The 16,237-nt window shown below is 48.3% G+C and overlaps 1 protein-coding gene across 6 annotated transcripts in view; it reads left to right on the forward strand.

Moving 5' to 3' along the window:
- Positions 1-15,828, forward strand: part of IL1RAP (interleukin 1 receptor accessory protein) — a 119,924-nt gene extending 104,096 nt beyond the window's left edge. For 2 of the 6 annotated variants that reach the window (XM_087933740.1, XM_087933741.1), the window contains one exon: positions 2,614-7,872. In XM_087933740.1, coding sequence (XP_087789866.1) covers positions 2,614-2,978 — 365 coding nt within the window. In that variant the 3' untranslated portion in view covers positions 2,979-7,872. Of the gene's footprint in view, positions 1-2,613; positions 7,873-14,766 lie in introns of those variants that run through there. The other 4 variants (XM_087933737.1, XM_087933736.1, XM_087933738.1 and 1 more) reach the window with 4 other exon arrangements.
- Positions 15,829-16,237: the final 409 nt, after the last annotated feature.

Consider the following 16,237-nt stretch of genomic DNA (forward strand, 5'->3'; position numbering starts at 1 on the left):
TTCCCTCTGTGTATGGCAACTCGAAAACAGGCCTAGGAGTGCTTTGTGAGTTGACAAGGAGGAGATTTAAAAAAAATAAAATCAGAATGCCAACCGCATCATTGGAAACCTCAACCCTTTGAACACGGGTAAAAGTGCTGCCATCTTGATTTATTTTTTATTTTTTTTGACCTCCCTGGGGAGGTCATTGGAAAGAGTTGAGGGAAACTTGTAGAGGTCCAAGAAGTTACCTTGAGGAAAGGGGAAGGTCTAGCGGGAAAATGCACCCATCGTTTGCTCCATGGATCCGATGTCGGGTCCGAAAGGAAGCTGGTTATGGAAGGGAGAAGCTAAGATGGCGAGGTCAGGAGGTGTGTGGAGTTGGCCTTTCCTTCAAACCTCTCTCGAAGAGGGTTGAAACCCTGGAGGAGGTTCTGGTCCTCTGGGCACGTAGAGTCACACCTGTTCCCTGCCCACCTACAGGGGAGCAGCCCACTTGAGGGGAAGCCACCAGAGATAGACGTCTGTAGAGATGCTCAGCCATCCACATCCCGGTTGTCCCAACGGTGCCTTTTTTTTGTTTGTTTTTTAAATGGCAACTGGACTTTCTATGTTTTCCTTTGGAAGACATTTCTCTTCTCATCCCAGAAGCTTCTTCAGCTCTGACTGGATGGTGGGGAAAGGAAGGGTTGATCCTCCTTGCAGGCAGCTGGTCGTTTGCATCCTTTTTAGAGGGTCGTTGAGGCCACCTGGAGGTTTGTCTGTGTCCTCAGGGTTGGGGTCTCTTTGATCCGAACTGGGAGGGAAACAGGAAAACCAGACTATGGCATAGTTGCCACAGAGCAGGTGCCAGGATGAAAAACGGAGATGCCGCTGGTGCCGTGGTAAGGCCACGCTTGGAATATACGGCATCCAGTTTTGGTTGCCATGATGTCAAAAAGAGGTTGAGACTCTGGGAAAAGAGTGCAGAGAAGAGCAACCAAGAGGATTAAGGGGCTGGAGGCTCTAAAACCTATATAAAGAACGGTTGCAGGACCTGGGTACGTCTAGTTTGGTGAAAGGAAGGACTAGAGGGGACATGATAGCAGCCTTCCAAGATCTCAGGGGCTGCCCCAGAGAGGAGGAGGAAGGGGTCAATCTCTTCTCCAAAGCCCCTGAAGGGTGGAGGAGGAGCAACGGATGGAAACTGAACAAGGAGAAACTCAACCTGGAATTGAGGAGAAATATCCTAATAGTCAGAACAATTAACCGGCGGAACGACTTTCCTCCAGCAGTTGTGAATGCTCCAACACTGGAAGTTTTTAAGAATAGATTGGATAACCATTTGTCTGAAGTGGTGTAGCGTTTCCTGCCTGAGCAAGGGTTGGACTAGAAGACCTCTGAAGTCCCTTCCAGCTCCGTTATTCTATTCGATTCCCATTCCCATTCCCATTCCATTCTATTTTTCATTCCAATATCTATTCTATTCTCTATTTTCTATTCTATTCTATTTATTCTGCTCTACTCTATTCTTCATCCAATATTTATTCTATTCTATTCTATTCTCTATTTTCTATTCTATTCTATTTATTCTACTCTACTCTATTCTTCATCCAATATTTATTCTATTCTATTCTATTCTATTCTAGTCTCTATTTTCTATTCTATTCTATTTATTCTACTCTACTCTATTCTTCATCCAATATTTATTCTATTCTATTCTCTATTTTCTATTCTATTCTCTATTTTCTATTCTATTCTCTATTTTATTTTATTTTATTCTATTCTATTTATTCTACTCTATTCTATTCTTCATTTAATATTTATTTTATTCTGTTCCTATTCTATTCTCTATTTTGTATTCTGTTCTATTTATTCTACTCTATTCTATTCTATACTTCATCCAATATTATTCTATTCTGTTCCTATTCTATTCTACTCTCTATTTTCTTTTCTATTCTATTCTATTTTCTATTCTATTCTAATTCTCTTCTACTTCACTCTGTATTCTATTCTATTCTATTCTATTCTATTCTATTCTATTCTATTCTATTCTATTCTATGCTATTCTATTCTATTCTATTCTATGCTATTCTATTTATTCTACTCTATCTATTCTATTCATTTAATATTTATTCTATTCTGTTCCTATTCCATTCTATTCTCTATTTTCTATTCTATTCTATTTGTTCTACTCTATTCTATTCTTCATCCAATATTTATTCTATTGTTCCTATTCTATTCTCTATTTTCTATTCTATTTATTCTACTCTACTCTATTCTATTCTTCATTCAGTATCTATTCTATTCTATTCTATTCTATTCTATTCTATTCTATTCTATTCTATTCTATTCTATTTACTCTACTCCACTCCACTCCACTCCACTTCACTCCACTCTCTATTCCATTCCACTCTACTCTTCCTTCCAATATCTATTCCATTCCCTTCTATTCTATTCTATTCTTCAGGGCAGGTTCTGGCTCTCCCACCAACCCACCTTCTCCTCTCGAAGGCCAGGAGCCTGAGGAGGCAACGTGCGAGGGAGGAGTGAGCGGTGTGGCGCCTCCTGCTGAACCCCCGGGCTCCTCCTGGCTCCCAGGCGGTGGGAAGGTCCTTGCCCGGCAGCCCCTAACCTGCCTGTTTTCTCTCCCAGTTGTCACGGATGAAACCCTGAGCTTCATCCAGAGGAGCCGGCGTCTCCTGGTCATCCTGAGCCCCAACTACGTCCTGCGGGGCACCCAGGCTTTGCTGGAGTTCAAAGCCGGCCTGGAGAACATGGCTTCCAAGGGCACCATCAAGGTGATCCTGGTCCAGTACAAGCCCATCAAGAAGAGCAAAGTGAAGGAGCTCCGGCAAGCCAAGGCGGCGCTGACCGTCATTAAGTGGAAAGGCGAGAAGTCCCATTATCCAGCGGGAAGGTTCTGGAAGGAGCTGTTGGTTGAGTTGCCCGTGAAGAGCAGAACCAAGAACCTTCCCGGTCGGCAAGATCTCGTCAGCCTTTCGCCCAAAAGCGTCTGAGGCAGAGGACTCCACGCTCGGCCACTTGAAGACTTTTGTGGACTTCAACTCCCAGAATTCTTAACTCTCTTGCAATCCCTTCCTCTGCAATCTCTTCTCTTTGGGGGATAAGAGAGAAAGAAACAGACACACGGCCGGCTGGGGAATTCTGGGAGTTGAAGTCCACAAAAGTCTTAAAAGTGGCCAAGTTTGGGGACCCTGGGTCTAAGGAAAGCTGGGCTCGGGAGGAGAGCAGTGGGCCTGTTTTTTTAGGGTGGGGTGGGGTGAGAGGTCTCTGGGAATACACCTTCCACCCCTGGCTGGGTGTGGCCAGAGGTGCCCACCTGAACTTAGCCTGTTTTTTAAGGTGCCCCCTCTGTGTGGGAAGCACAAGCTAAGCTTGCAGGAGGCTGAGGCAAGGTGCGCGCTCTGGGAGACCTGTGCCATGATAGTAAGGATGCCCGAGGGTGTCACTTGTTCCCCTTTCACACTTTCGTGGTGTCCCCCGAGTTCTTCGCCCAGAGACAGGATCGAAGCCTCTACCAGAAAGGCCTTTTCATCTCAGTCCAAATGGACCAGGGGGATCCCTGTTTTTTGGGGACACGAACGTGGCTCTTGGGCTCTCCCAAGTTATCTCCAAATGACCAGGTGGGCTTTCCTCTACCTGGGCTTTTCCAGGGGCGTCACATTTCCGTCCCCACAGCCGTGACAAAAACTTTGCAATCCAAACCTCTTCCAGGACTCCGGGCTGGAAATGGGGAAAACCTTGGCTGGATTTTGGCCTCCTCGGGCAAGAAATGCACCATGCTGTTTTTTTGTGCTCGATGTGCACTGTGATGGCTCTCGTGCTGGGGGCAGGAAAGGGTGGGGCAGCAGCCCCCTTCGCTGTCTGAACCAGCCTGGAAAGACTTGGAAATGGATTTCTCACACCCAATAATCCCAGAATGTATGTGGGTAACGATTGGGATGAGAGGGACTTTTTTACTGGAGGGATTTAACAGCAGTGAATCTTGAAAGATTCCCAAGAAGGCAGTTGTAAGTGAAGCAGCGGGAAAACAGGAGTAGTAATATTAGTAGTAGAGTATTAGTAGTAAGTAGGGAGGAGGAGGAGGAGGAGGAAAAGGGCTATGGGGTCCTTGGTGCTCTTTGAGCGGCAGTTTTCTTGCAGACGTTTCATGATCCAACTAGATAACATCATCAGTATTAGAAGAGAGTGAGGTTTATAAGGAGGAGAAAGAGGAGGAGGAGGAGGAGGAGGAGAGAGAGAGAGAAGGAAGAAGAAAAAGAAAAGGACTATGGAGTTCTTGGTGCTCTTCGAGCTTGGTAGTTTTCTTGCCGACGTTTCATGACCCAACTAGGTAATGTTATCAGTGATAGAAGGGAGTGAGGTTTATAAGGAGGAGGAGGAGGAGGAGGAGCGAAGGAAGAAGAAAAAGAAAAGGACTATGGAGTTCTTGGTGCTCTTTGAGCTTGGTAGTTTTCTTGCCGACGTTTCATGACCCAACTAGGTAATGTTATCAGTGATAGAAGGGAGTGGGGTTTATAGGGAGGAAGAGAAGGAGGAGGAGGGATGGATGGAATCTGGAATGTCACATTTCTTCAACTTCTCGAATGAGCCCTTCCTTCTTTCCACCAAGAAGGAGACATCCAATCCGGGCTATTTCACCAGTGACGGACGTGCCATGGTGCACAAAATGGATCCCTCCGGAACCATTTTGGATTACCTTTTCTTTAATGCTTGAGATCCTTTTAAGGACAGAGGGAGGTGATCAGTCTCTTCCTTTGGACACTAAAGCAGCTCTTTGGCTCTCCCAAGCTGTCCCAGGCGGCCAGAGAGGCCTGCTTGGAAGGAAGGGTTTGGGGCCTTGCCCTTTCGGGGAACCGCTCTCGGTTTTGGCTTCCAAATGGGCACGACGCCATTTTTTTCAGGGGTCGGTGAGCAGAGGAAGGGCCAGTCCTGGGGCGCTCTGAGCTTCCGGCATGGCTGCCCCCAAGCCTGATCAAGATTCAGAGGGTGCCACGCAGGAGTGGCAGGGGAAGATTTATGGGTAGCTGAGCAAGGAGGCCGGGCTGGGGGCTCAAATCCCACTGGGGAATGTGCAAAGCTAATTTCTTTTTTTTTTCCTATTTTGTTCTGCCAACTCCTGGTCTCTGTATTATAGCATTACCAGGTTTGCTATGGGGTGGTGGCAGATCTGGACACTCAGTGGTGTGTGTTTGTGTGCGTGCGTGTGTGTGTGTGTGTGTGTGTGTATAAGAGAGAGGGAGGGACAGAGAGAGAAAACAGAAAACGAGGGAGGGGAGAAAGGGAGAAAACAGAAAGAGAGAAACAGTGAAAGAAAGAAGGAAAGAAAGAAGAAAGAAAAAGAAAGAAAGAAAGAAAGAAAGAAAGAAAGAAAGAAAGAAAGAAAGAAAGAAAGAAAGAAAGAAAGAAAGAAAGAGAGAGAGGGAGGGAGGGAGAGAGAGAGATCAGAACTCAAAGTCCTTATTTGGTTCACTTGGATTCCTACCAACTTAAACCCTCTCCTGTTGCCAGGTCCCCCAAGATTGTTGGGGGGGGGGGCGGGGTGGTTACAGATGGAGGCCATGCAGGAAATCCTGTGGATCCCATTCAGATGTGTAAATCCACGGGGATCAACAGACTTCAGGGCTCTCTGACTCATCCAGAACCACGGTGGTCTCCGAGCTGGGTGATTTTATTGCAGGCGTTTCATGACCCAACTAGGCAACGTCATCAGCGCTAGAAAGGAATGAGGTTGGCTCCCTATTTATGCACTGTAGGCTTCCCTGCCAGTGTTGACAGGGGTGTCGTTTCCCCCTTGGTAGGTATTGTTCCCTGCTTGATTGTTCCTCCGGTGTTACTCCCTGCTTATTCCTTGAAGAGGTTACCCAGTTGGGTCACGAGATGTCTGCACAAGGGGCGCTATAATCCTCCTCCTCCTCCTCCTCCATGTTTACACGCAGCTTTTATTTATGATCGTTTTTATAAATTGCAAACCCGGGGAGCGACTCTTAATTTCTTATTCTCCGAAATCCTCCCCGTCCCATTCGGATGTGGCCTTTGCCCTGAGTTTTATCATCCTGACTTGTCTATTTATTGATTTTCCTTTGGATTTGGCGCATGGATTGACACACGCGAGGGCCTGTTTGCACATCCTTCCCCATTCACGGCAAGAGGCCCCTTTGGGACGATGGGTGTGCAAATGTGTGCACAGGGGGAACCTCCCCCAGGGGCTAAGTCCGTGCTGTCCAGCTGTGTCCCAAAGTCGAATCCACCTTGCAAAGAGAGGCCAGTTTGAAATCCCAGATTTGCCTTCGCGCAACAGACCGAAACGCGTTGTTAAATCCACCCATTTCTCTGGCTCGTCTGATGATGAATTAATCCAGGGGTTCCCCAACGTGGCGACTTTAAGACTTGTGGACTCTTCAACTCCCAGAATTCTCCAGCCAGCGATGTTTTTCTGTCTGCCCTGCAGGGGTAGAGAGAGGTACAGATTAACAGAGTGGGAAAAGGGACCTTGTAGGTCATCTAGTCCAACTCCACCCCACCACCACCACCCCAAAAGCAGGAGACCCGACACCAGAGGTCTCCAAACTTGGCAAATTTAAGACGGGCTGGAGAATTCTGGGAGCTGAAGTCCACAAGTCTTCAAGTTGCCAAATTTGAAGACTTCCGAATTCACCTCTTGTAGCAGAAGGTTAAGAGGCTAGCTCCTCCTAAAGCAACCGCACCAGGAGTTGTGTGTTGTGCAAATTGCCGAGGTTGGAACTGCATCTGGCGAGACGAGGGGAGGTCAGCCAGGGTGGGGGCCTGGGGGTTCCCCCCCCCCCAAGTCAAAAAGCCTTTTACCTTCATCTCCATTTTACCCTTTTATCCAAAAACCTTCCAGGTGATAAGGCAGCCTCTGTTCTGATCAGGAAGGCAGGGCATCCATTGTTTCTGGCTTCCTTCTAGAATTCTAAGGGATTGACATTTTGGATTTTCTATGTGCCGTTTCTACATTTGAACGTTTTATTTTATCCTGGCCGTCTTTGAAGGAGCTGGGTGGTCCATAAATTGGATATATATTGGAGAGAGAGAGAGATAGAAAGATAGATAGATAGATAGATAGATACATAGATGATATATAGATGGATAGATAGATGATAGATAGATAGATAGATAGATAGATAGATAGATAGATAGATAGATAGATAGATAATGGATAGACAGACAGACAGATGGGTAGATAGATGGATGCAGACAGACAGACACAGATGGATGGATAGATGGATAAATGGATGAATGCAGACAGACACAGATGGATGGATGATAGATAGATGATAGATAGATAGATGATAGATAGATAGATAGATAGATAGATGGATAGACGGACAGATAGACAGGCAGACAGACAGATGATGGATGGACAGACAGGCATAGATGGATGGATGGATGGATGAATGCAGACAGACACGGATGGATGGATGGATGGATGAATGCAGACAGACACGGATGGATGGATGGATAGATAGATAGATAGATAGATAGATAGATAGATAGACAGACAGACAGACAGACAGATGATGGATGGACAGGCAGACAGACAGAGATGGATGGATAGATGGATGGATGGATGAATGCAGACAGACACGGATGGATGGATAGACGGACAGACAGACAGACACAATTCACATATGCCTTGCATCTAAAGTACAGATAGTCCTTGCCTTATGCCCACAATTGACCCTAAACTTTCTGTTGTTAAGTACGACGGTTGTTAAGTTGCTTGTTCTTTTTTTTTCTTTCTTTCTTCCATTCTCCATTTTTCTTCCATCCGTGTCATCTGCTTCGGAGGTCAACAACATCCTGTGTTAATTTTTGATTCCTTTTTGTTTGTTTGTTTGGAATTTTAATAAAATGCTTCTTTTGATACATCCCGCTGTTGTTTTTCAGTTGCTTTTCCCTTGCCCTTTCATGTGTGTGTGTGTGTGTGTGTGTGTGTGTGTGTGTGTCCGTGGGATGTGGTGGTGGGGAGGGTTTCAGAAAAGCCAAGTTGCTGGCTGCAGTTTGACAATTCACCCCCCTCCAGTTTTTTTTTGGGGGGGGGGGAGTGTTGGGATAGGTAAAAGGGGGCGGGGCTCAGATCCCACGATGACGGCTGCCATCTTGACTTTTCTGACCTCCCTGGTCCTGCCCACGGATGCCTTGGAAGTGGCCTCCTCCATTGTTCCCTCCCCCTACCAAATCCGATCATCGCTAACCACGTTCCAAAGCACCCCCGGCAGGGGAGGATGGATGCAGCGGCAAGTGAGGATTTGGGGAGTCGTAGTCCGACACCCCTGAAGAGCCCAATTTGAGGGGGTAGATATATATTCAAGAAACTTGAGATCTTCAAGAAATTTTTTTAAAAACGGAACAACCATTTGGCATGGAATAAAGATTTGGGCAGAGGGTTGGTCTAGGAGATCTCTAAGGTTCCTTTCCAGGCTGGGATTCTAGGATCTTAGGTAAGGGGGTGGACTAGAAGACCTTTGAGGTCCTTTCCAGTCCTAGGATTCCATGAAATGCCGTTAGTAGCCTGTTAGTAGCCTGTGAAGAACCAGAGTGCTGAGGAGCTGGTTTGGTCTTGCATTGAAGGCACCTTCCTGTCCAAAGCTTGGATGGACCCAGAGAATTCTGGGAGTTGAAGTCCACCAGTCTTAAAGGGGCCAAGTCTGGAGACCTCTGATCTAGAAGTGGGACCATGAGATTCCAGAAAGAGTCCCTCACACGCAACTCTTGACCCAAGAGGGACCTTGGCTCTCTCTCTCTCTCTCTCCGTCTCCAGTCCGGTCTTCTCCATGCCCTGCTGAAGAGTAAGTTATCCAGTCCTCTACCAGGAGTTGAAGTCACCTTGTCCCCCTTGTGGGACGTCAACCTTGAGAACTTCGTGATGGGGATATCTCTGAGGCTTGGCCCCCTTGGAGGGCTGGGAAAAAAAGAGGGATCAGCAAGAGGGGGGGCAGCTGGTTGTATCCCCGAGACGCCCCTACCTCCCTTGCGCCTGCTGGCAACCAAGCCACATCACAGCAGGTTCTGGTTTCCACCATGACTCTTCTAGATGTTGGCTCCATAGGATGGACCCCTCTTAAGTCAGACACTGAAGGCCGAAGTTAGCTCCAGCCAGGGCAAGGCTGAACCCTGTGGGGTGGTTGGTGGTCCCTGAGCTTGGCTGCCTTCTTACAGGGGTTTCACCCCCACTCCCTTCCCAAACTGATGATGTTACTTAGTTGGTTCGTGAAAGGTCTGCATGAAAACCAAGCTCAGGGACCACCAACAACCCCACAGTCCTCCTCCTCCTCCTTCTTCCTCCTCTTCCTCTTCCTCTTCTTCCTCCTCCTCTTCTTCTTCTTCCTCCTCCCTCCTCCTCCTCCTCCTTCCTTCTTCCTCTTCTTCTCCTCCTCTTCCTCTTCCTCCTCCTTCTCCTCCTCCTCCTCTTCCTTCTCTTCTTCTTCTTCCTCTTCTTCTTCTCCTCCTCCTCCTCTTCCTCCTCCTCCTCCTTCTTCTTCTTCTTCTTCCTCCTCCTCCTCCTCCTCCTCCTCCTCCTCTTCTTCTTCTTCTTCTTCCTCCTCCTCCTCCTCTTCTTCCTCCTTGCAAATCCCACTCCCCTTTGCCACTGATGATGTTACCTAGTTGGGTAATGAATCGCAAGAAACCAAGCTCAGAGACTAGCTAGGAATACACAGTCTTTCTCCTCCTCTTCCTCTGCAACCCCCACTTTCTTCTGATGAAATTACCTAGTTGGGTCATGAGATGTCTGCAATAAAACCAAGTTCAGAGAGCACCAAGAGCCCTAGAGTCCTCCCCCTTCCTCCTCCTCTTCCTCTTCCTCTTATTCTTGTTCTCCTCCTCCTCCTCCTCCTCCTCCTCCTCCTCCTCCTCCTCCTCCTCCTCCTCCTCCTCCTCTGCAACCCCCACTTTCTTCTGATGAAATTACCTAGTTGGGTCATGAGATGTCTGCAATAAAACCATGTTCAGAGAGCACCAATGGCCCTACAGTCCTCCTCCTCCTCCTCCTCCTCGCAAACCCCACTCCCTTCTAGCACTGATGATGGTACCTAGTTGGATCCTGAGATGTTTGGTAGAAACCCTCCCACACACACACACAGCTGAGAAAGCACCAAAGTAGGACCCTGAGCTACAGGGCTAATTCTCTGACAGTGAAATTTCCTGACAGCGAACCCAGAAGTTTTGGAGTTTGATTGTGGTCGTAAGTCGAGGAATACCTGCAGGAGGACCAGAGTTAAAACCCTTAAAAATCAAGACGGTAGAATAGAGAATTTCAAAATAACATTTTACGAGCTGTGGTTTTGGGGCTACAGATTAAAAATAAAGTCATCAGGAAATAGCATTAAGAAAAGAAATAAAAGGGATATGTTGTCCCTAAGTGCCTACAACCCCAGAGGAATGAATGAAGACGCTCAAAATGTGCTATTTCTTTTATTTTTTAGAGACTGAGGGTTTGCTTCCTTTCTCTTCCTTTTTCCCTTGAAATGTTCACCCCCAGGAAAATGCATTTACTATCTTCCCAAAGTCTATTATTCTGCTAATCCAGATGGATTAAGTCCATTTAAAAATGCCACCAGCTCTTGCCATTAACTTTAGAAATTAAACCAGCTGTTTGTTTTTTTCTTATTGACAAGTGGATTCAAATCCATGGGTTTTTAACTCATAAGCACAGCTCAGATGAACTTTTCTCTCTATATAAAAGCGAAATACCACTCATGCATCATCACAAAATCTCCAGAACCGTAAAGCACGTAGGTTCCTCTTGGCTTCTAGGGGCTCACTAAGAAAGGATTTTTTCCAAATCATCCTCAGAGCGTTCGTATTTCCTATATTATTATTATTATTATTATTATTATTATTATTATTATTATTATTATTATTATTATTATTATTATTATTATCTGATGCTAAAGAGTTCTACTCCCGCCTCCCCACCTGGAAAGAAATCTCTTCCAAATGCAAAACACAAGCAGAGGAGTTTTAGTTTCACAGCAGCACCAAGCAGCTTTAGTACACAACAGTTGAGCTAAGCCACGCCCAGGCTCCTTGCTGTCTCCTTGCTCACACAGTCAATACTGTTTCAGTTTCCAAGCAGCCCTCTGCTCTCTCACATACTGACAGGATGCTAGCCAGAGGAATACCGATGGATGCCGGTAGGCAGAGGCAGAATTTTTCCTCCGTTATTTTCCTCCCCCAAAAACTAAGCCTGACCGCGTAGTTTCATAGCAAAGCCTGGGTAGCAAGCTAGTCTGTAATATAAAAATCTTGTTTCTTCTCGTTTTCCTTCTTAAATAGTTAGGAGAAAAAAAAAAGGCAAAATTGCTGGGCCTTTTTGAGCTCTCCCTTAGAGAGAATTTGTGAGTTCATTTTTGCTTCCCATCAGAATATGTTTCAAACCGAAAGGGGGAAAACACAGAACAGGAGCTTTGGGGATATTATAAAACATGGGTTTCGTTAGTTTCCCCTTTTCCTCTCTGGAAGATTTTGCTAGACTGGAGCATTTTTTCACCGGTCCAGGTGGTTACATTCCCATGTGCTCAGCAGCGGGGAGGGAGGAATGGTCCAGTCAGGCTCCAGGCCTCATGCTTTCTCTGGGTACCAAATAGTAGGGGATATTTGTAGCTCATGGGGAGGGGTGAATTATGGGGTCCTTGGTGCTCTCTGAGCTTGGTGGATTTCTTGCAGACGTTTCACAACCCAACTAGGAGGAGGAGGGGGGAGAGGAGGAAGAGGAGGAGAGAGGAGGGAAGAGGAGGAGGAGAAGGAGAGAGGAGGAGGAGAGAGGAGGAGGAGGGGAAGAAGAAGAGGAAGAAGAAGGCAAGGACTGTGGGGTTTTTGGTGCTCTCTGAGCTTGGTGGATTTTTTGCAGACGTTTCACAACCCAACTAGGGAACATCATCAGGGCTAGAAGGGAGTGGGGTTGGAGGAGGAGGGGGGGAGAGGAGGAAGAGGAGGAGGAGGAGGAGGAGGAGGAGAGAGGAGGAGGAGGGGAAGAAGAAGAGGAAGAAGAAGGCAAGGACTGTGGGGTCCTTGGTGCTCTCTGAGGTTGGTGGTTTTCTTGCAGACGTTTCACAACCCAACTAGGGAACATCATCAGGGCTAGCAGGGAGTGGGGTTGGAGGAGGAGGACGGGGGGGGGAGAGGAGGAAGAGGAGGAGGAGAGAGGAGGAGAAGGAGAGAGGAGGAGGAGGGAAGAAGAAGAGGAAGAAGAAGGCAAGGACTGTGGGGTCCTTGGTGCTCTCTGAGGTTGGTGGTTTTCTTGCAGACGTTTCACAACCCAACTAGGGAACATCATCAGGGCTAGCAGGGAGTGGGGTTGGAGGAGGAGGAGGAGGAGGGGGAGGAGGAAGAGGAGGAGAGAGGAGGAAGAGGAAGAGGAGAAGGAGAGAGGAGGAGGAGGGGAAGAAGAAGAGGAAGAAGAAGGCAAGGACTGTGGGCTCCTTGGTGCTCTCTAAGGTCCATGGTTTTCTTGCAGATGTTTCACAACCCAACTAGGGAATATCATCAGGGCTAGAAGGGAGGGAGGATTTCCCTTCTCCTTTCCACCAACCCCTCTTCCTTCCAGAAAGTTTAATGAGCATTCAAAGTTACGACAGCCCTCAAAGAAAGCACTTATGACCATTTTTCCCACTTCATATCCATGGTCAGATGATCAGAATTCAAACACTTGGCAATTGACTCATATTTATGACGGTTGCAGTGTCCCGGGGGTGGGTGGGTGGAATCACATGATCCCCTTTTGCGACTGAATGACAAGCCAAGTCAACAGGGGGAAGCCAAGTTCGCTTAACAACCATGCGACTCACTGAACAACTGCAGCGATTGGCAACTGGGCAACCGTCTCACTTAGCAACAGTAATCCTGGGCTCTCTTGTGGCCGTATGTTGAGGACTTCCTGCATGCAAAAACTTCTTTGAATGAATGAATGATTGAATGAGTGAATGAATGAATGAATGATTGAATGAGTGAATGAATGAATGATTGAATGAGTGAATGAATGAATGAATGAATGATTGAATGAGTGAATGAATGAATGAATGAATGATTGAATGATTGAATGAGTGAATGAGTGAATGAATGAATGATTGAATGATTGAATGAGTGAATGAATGAATGAATGAATGAATGAATGAATGAATGAATGAATGATTGAATGAGTGAATGAATGAATGAATGAATGAATGAGTGAATGAATGAATGATTGAATGAGTGAATGAATGAATGAATGAATGAATGAATGAATTCCTTATTGGCCAAGTGCGATTGGACACCCAAGGAATTTGTCTTGTCGATCAGTGGCTGAACTTTACGTGGCCCTGGGTTCAAAGCAACCTTCCTCTCCTTAATGGTTCAAGACAGGTGACGTGCCTGTGGCTTGGGAAGGCTAATGGGGAGAATAACAAGAGCTGGGAGGGACCCCAGAGGTCTTCTAGTCCAACCCCTTGCTTGAGCAGGAAACTGGAGACACCACTTCAGACAAATGGCTCTCCGGTCTCTTCTTAAAAACCTCCAGTGACGGGAGAGACCCACAACTTCTGAAGGCCGCCCATTCCACGGGTTAATTCTTCTCCCTGTCAGGAAATGTCTTTTGGGTTCCAGGTTGGATCATAGAATCCTAGGGCTGGAAGGGTCCCCGGAGGTCTTCTAGTCCAGCCCTCTGCTCAAGCAGGAGTCCCTATATCATCATCCCAGACAAATGGCTATCCAAACTCTTCTCCAAGACCTCCAGGGATGGAGCTGCCGCCAACCTCTTGAGGCCACTTCTGTTCCGCGGGTTAATCGTTCTCCCCGTCGGGAAATTCTTCCTTCATTCTAGGTTGCTCCTGGATGGGTTTCCATCCGTTGCTCCTTCTCCTGGTGCTTTGGAGAACGGTGGCCAAGTGTGGTTGGACACACGAAGAACTTGCACCAGGACAAATTCCTTGCGTGTCCAACCGCACTTGGCCAATAAAGAATTCGATTCTATTCTACTCTACTCTACTCTTAACAGGTTGACCCTCCCCCCTTCTCTGGGGCAGCCCCTCAAATACTGGAAGACTTGGTGTGATGACCCAAAGGGGCGTGGCACCAAGGCCACGCAGTCCAACAATCCGTAGGAGTCCCTTTACGAGCTCCGACTTTGCCCCACAATGTCCTGGTTCCCTTCTGGACTGGAGGAAAAAAAAACTCTCCCAGGAACAGCCTTGGGCTGCAGAGACTCAAGTCCAAAACATGGTCAACACAAACTGGAACTAGAAGTCCAATCAAGGCAAAATGAGGTCATTTTAGTCTGGCGGGGCAGGAGAAGGAATCGCAGATGTGAAGGAACGGCAGTAATTCAACACGGTTGGGAAGACGCCAGGAACACACATAACCAAAGTCAACACATGATAAACCATGTTTGCTCCCAGAAAACACCACTCTCAGCTCGCATCTCTTTTAAACTCTCATTCCCAGCTGTGGCTAATGAAGGGACTCAGGGCCCTTTCCTCCCCCCGTCAGCCATGCAACCCACGTTGCTCCCTTCTCCGTTCTTCCCTGTGTGCCCTAGGATGAAGAGGGGCGGGCTGAGTCTTCCTCCGAACTCCCTTCTCCCTTGTTCTACTTCTCCCCGCTCTGCCCAGCTGGACTTTGCCCTTCCCCAGTTTCCTCCCCAGCCAACGGAGCCATACACCCCCCCACCCCGTGTCAGCTGTCCATCTCCCTCCTCGGATTCCGACTCCGACAGGGGCAGGAGACTCGCTATCATGGTTTGGGCTGCCCTTCTCTTAACCCCTTGTCTTTCCTTCTCCTGCTTAGACGTCACCGAGGCCATCTTTGACTTCATCCAGAAAAGCCGGAAGATGCTGGTGGTCCTGAGCCCCGAATATCTTCTGGAGAAGAGCATCAGCCTTCTGGAGTTTAAACTGGGCCTCCTTTGCCAGAACAACATTGCCACCAAGCTGGTGGTGGTGGAGTACCAGCCTCTGCCCCGCGCCCACCCCAGCGTCCAGCAGCTGAAGGAATCCGTGGCTTTCGTGGTCTGGAAAGGGGAGAAGTCCAAGCCCCTGGGATCCAAGTTCTGGAAAGCCTTACGCCTGGCCTTGCCCCTCCAGAGCCTCGGCACCTGCGGCCACGCCGTCTGGAACGAAAGCAGCTCCTCGCATTCGGACACCAGCTTGGACCAAGCTCAGAAGAAGAGGAGCAGGTTGAAAGGCCCAACGCTCAAGGCCAAGGCCGTCCCCGTCCGAAGAGGTCCGGCCTCCTTGCCCAGAAGGAAGACCAAGCCACAACCAGCCAAGCCCTTCCTGGCTTGCCGCTGTTGCGTGGCCTCCTCCAACGAGAAGCGCCAACCCAAGAGTCCCGGCCAAGCCCCGGCTAAGCCCATGCAAGAGATGCCATGCCAGAGGCCGCTCCTGGGAGACACCATGGTAGGCCACCTCCAGAAGAACGGGAAGAAGCCCCCTTTGGAGTCCCAGGGGGCAGCCCTGGGCCTCCAGCAGTTTGCGGACGTGTCCAACAACAATGACTTCTACGTCCTTTAACCACCGATGGTGGCATCCGCTGGAAACGCAGCAGATCTGAGGAGGAAGGAGGGAAGGCTGGCCTGCATTGAGGACCTCTTGGAAGCCATGGGACCAGTCAACCAGAGGATGTGGGGGTGGGGTGGAGTGGTTGCCTATGGAGGGAGCTGGTGCTTGGGGACTGCCCTCCCTCCCCCAAGGGTCTCCTTACCTGGGCCAAGGTGGAGATTTGAACCCTCTCCAAAGCCAAGTCTAAGAGCGGGCCATGGAAGAGAAGCTGAGCAGATATGTCCACCATAACAGGTCCCGTCATGGAGAGGTGTAGAAGGTTCTTCCCTCTTTTAGAGGTCAGCATTTGCCCCCCCCTCCCCCAAGGGTCTCCTTACCTGGGCCAAGGTGGAGATTTGAACCCTCTCCAAAGCCAAGTCTAAGAGCGAGCCATGGAAGAGAAGCTGAGCAGATGTGTCCACCATAACAGGTCCCGTCATGGAGAGGTGTAGAAGGTTCTTCCCTCTTTTAGAGGTCAGCATTTGCCCCCCCCTCCCCCAAGGGTCTCCTTACCTGGGCCAAGGTGGAGATTTGAACCCTCTCCAAAGCCAAGTCTAAGAGCGAGCCATGGAAGAGAAGCTGAGCAGATGTGTCCACCATAACAGGTCCCGTCATGGAGAGGTGTAGAAGGTTCTTCCCTCTTTTAGAGGTCAGCATTTGCCCGCCTTCATTCCAGCCATGTGAGGACAGGATGTTTGGGTACGCCGGTTGGGAAGGCT

This window comes from Pseudonaja textilis, chromosome 4 (assembly GCF_049901715.1).
Source record: "Pseudonaja textilis isolate UNSWEBS1 chromosome 4, rPseTex1.2, whole genome shotgun sequence".
NCBI lineage: Eukaryota > Metazoa > Chordata > Lepidosauria > Squamata > Elapidae > Pseudonaja > Pseudonaja textilis.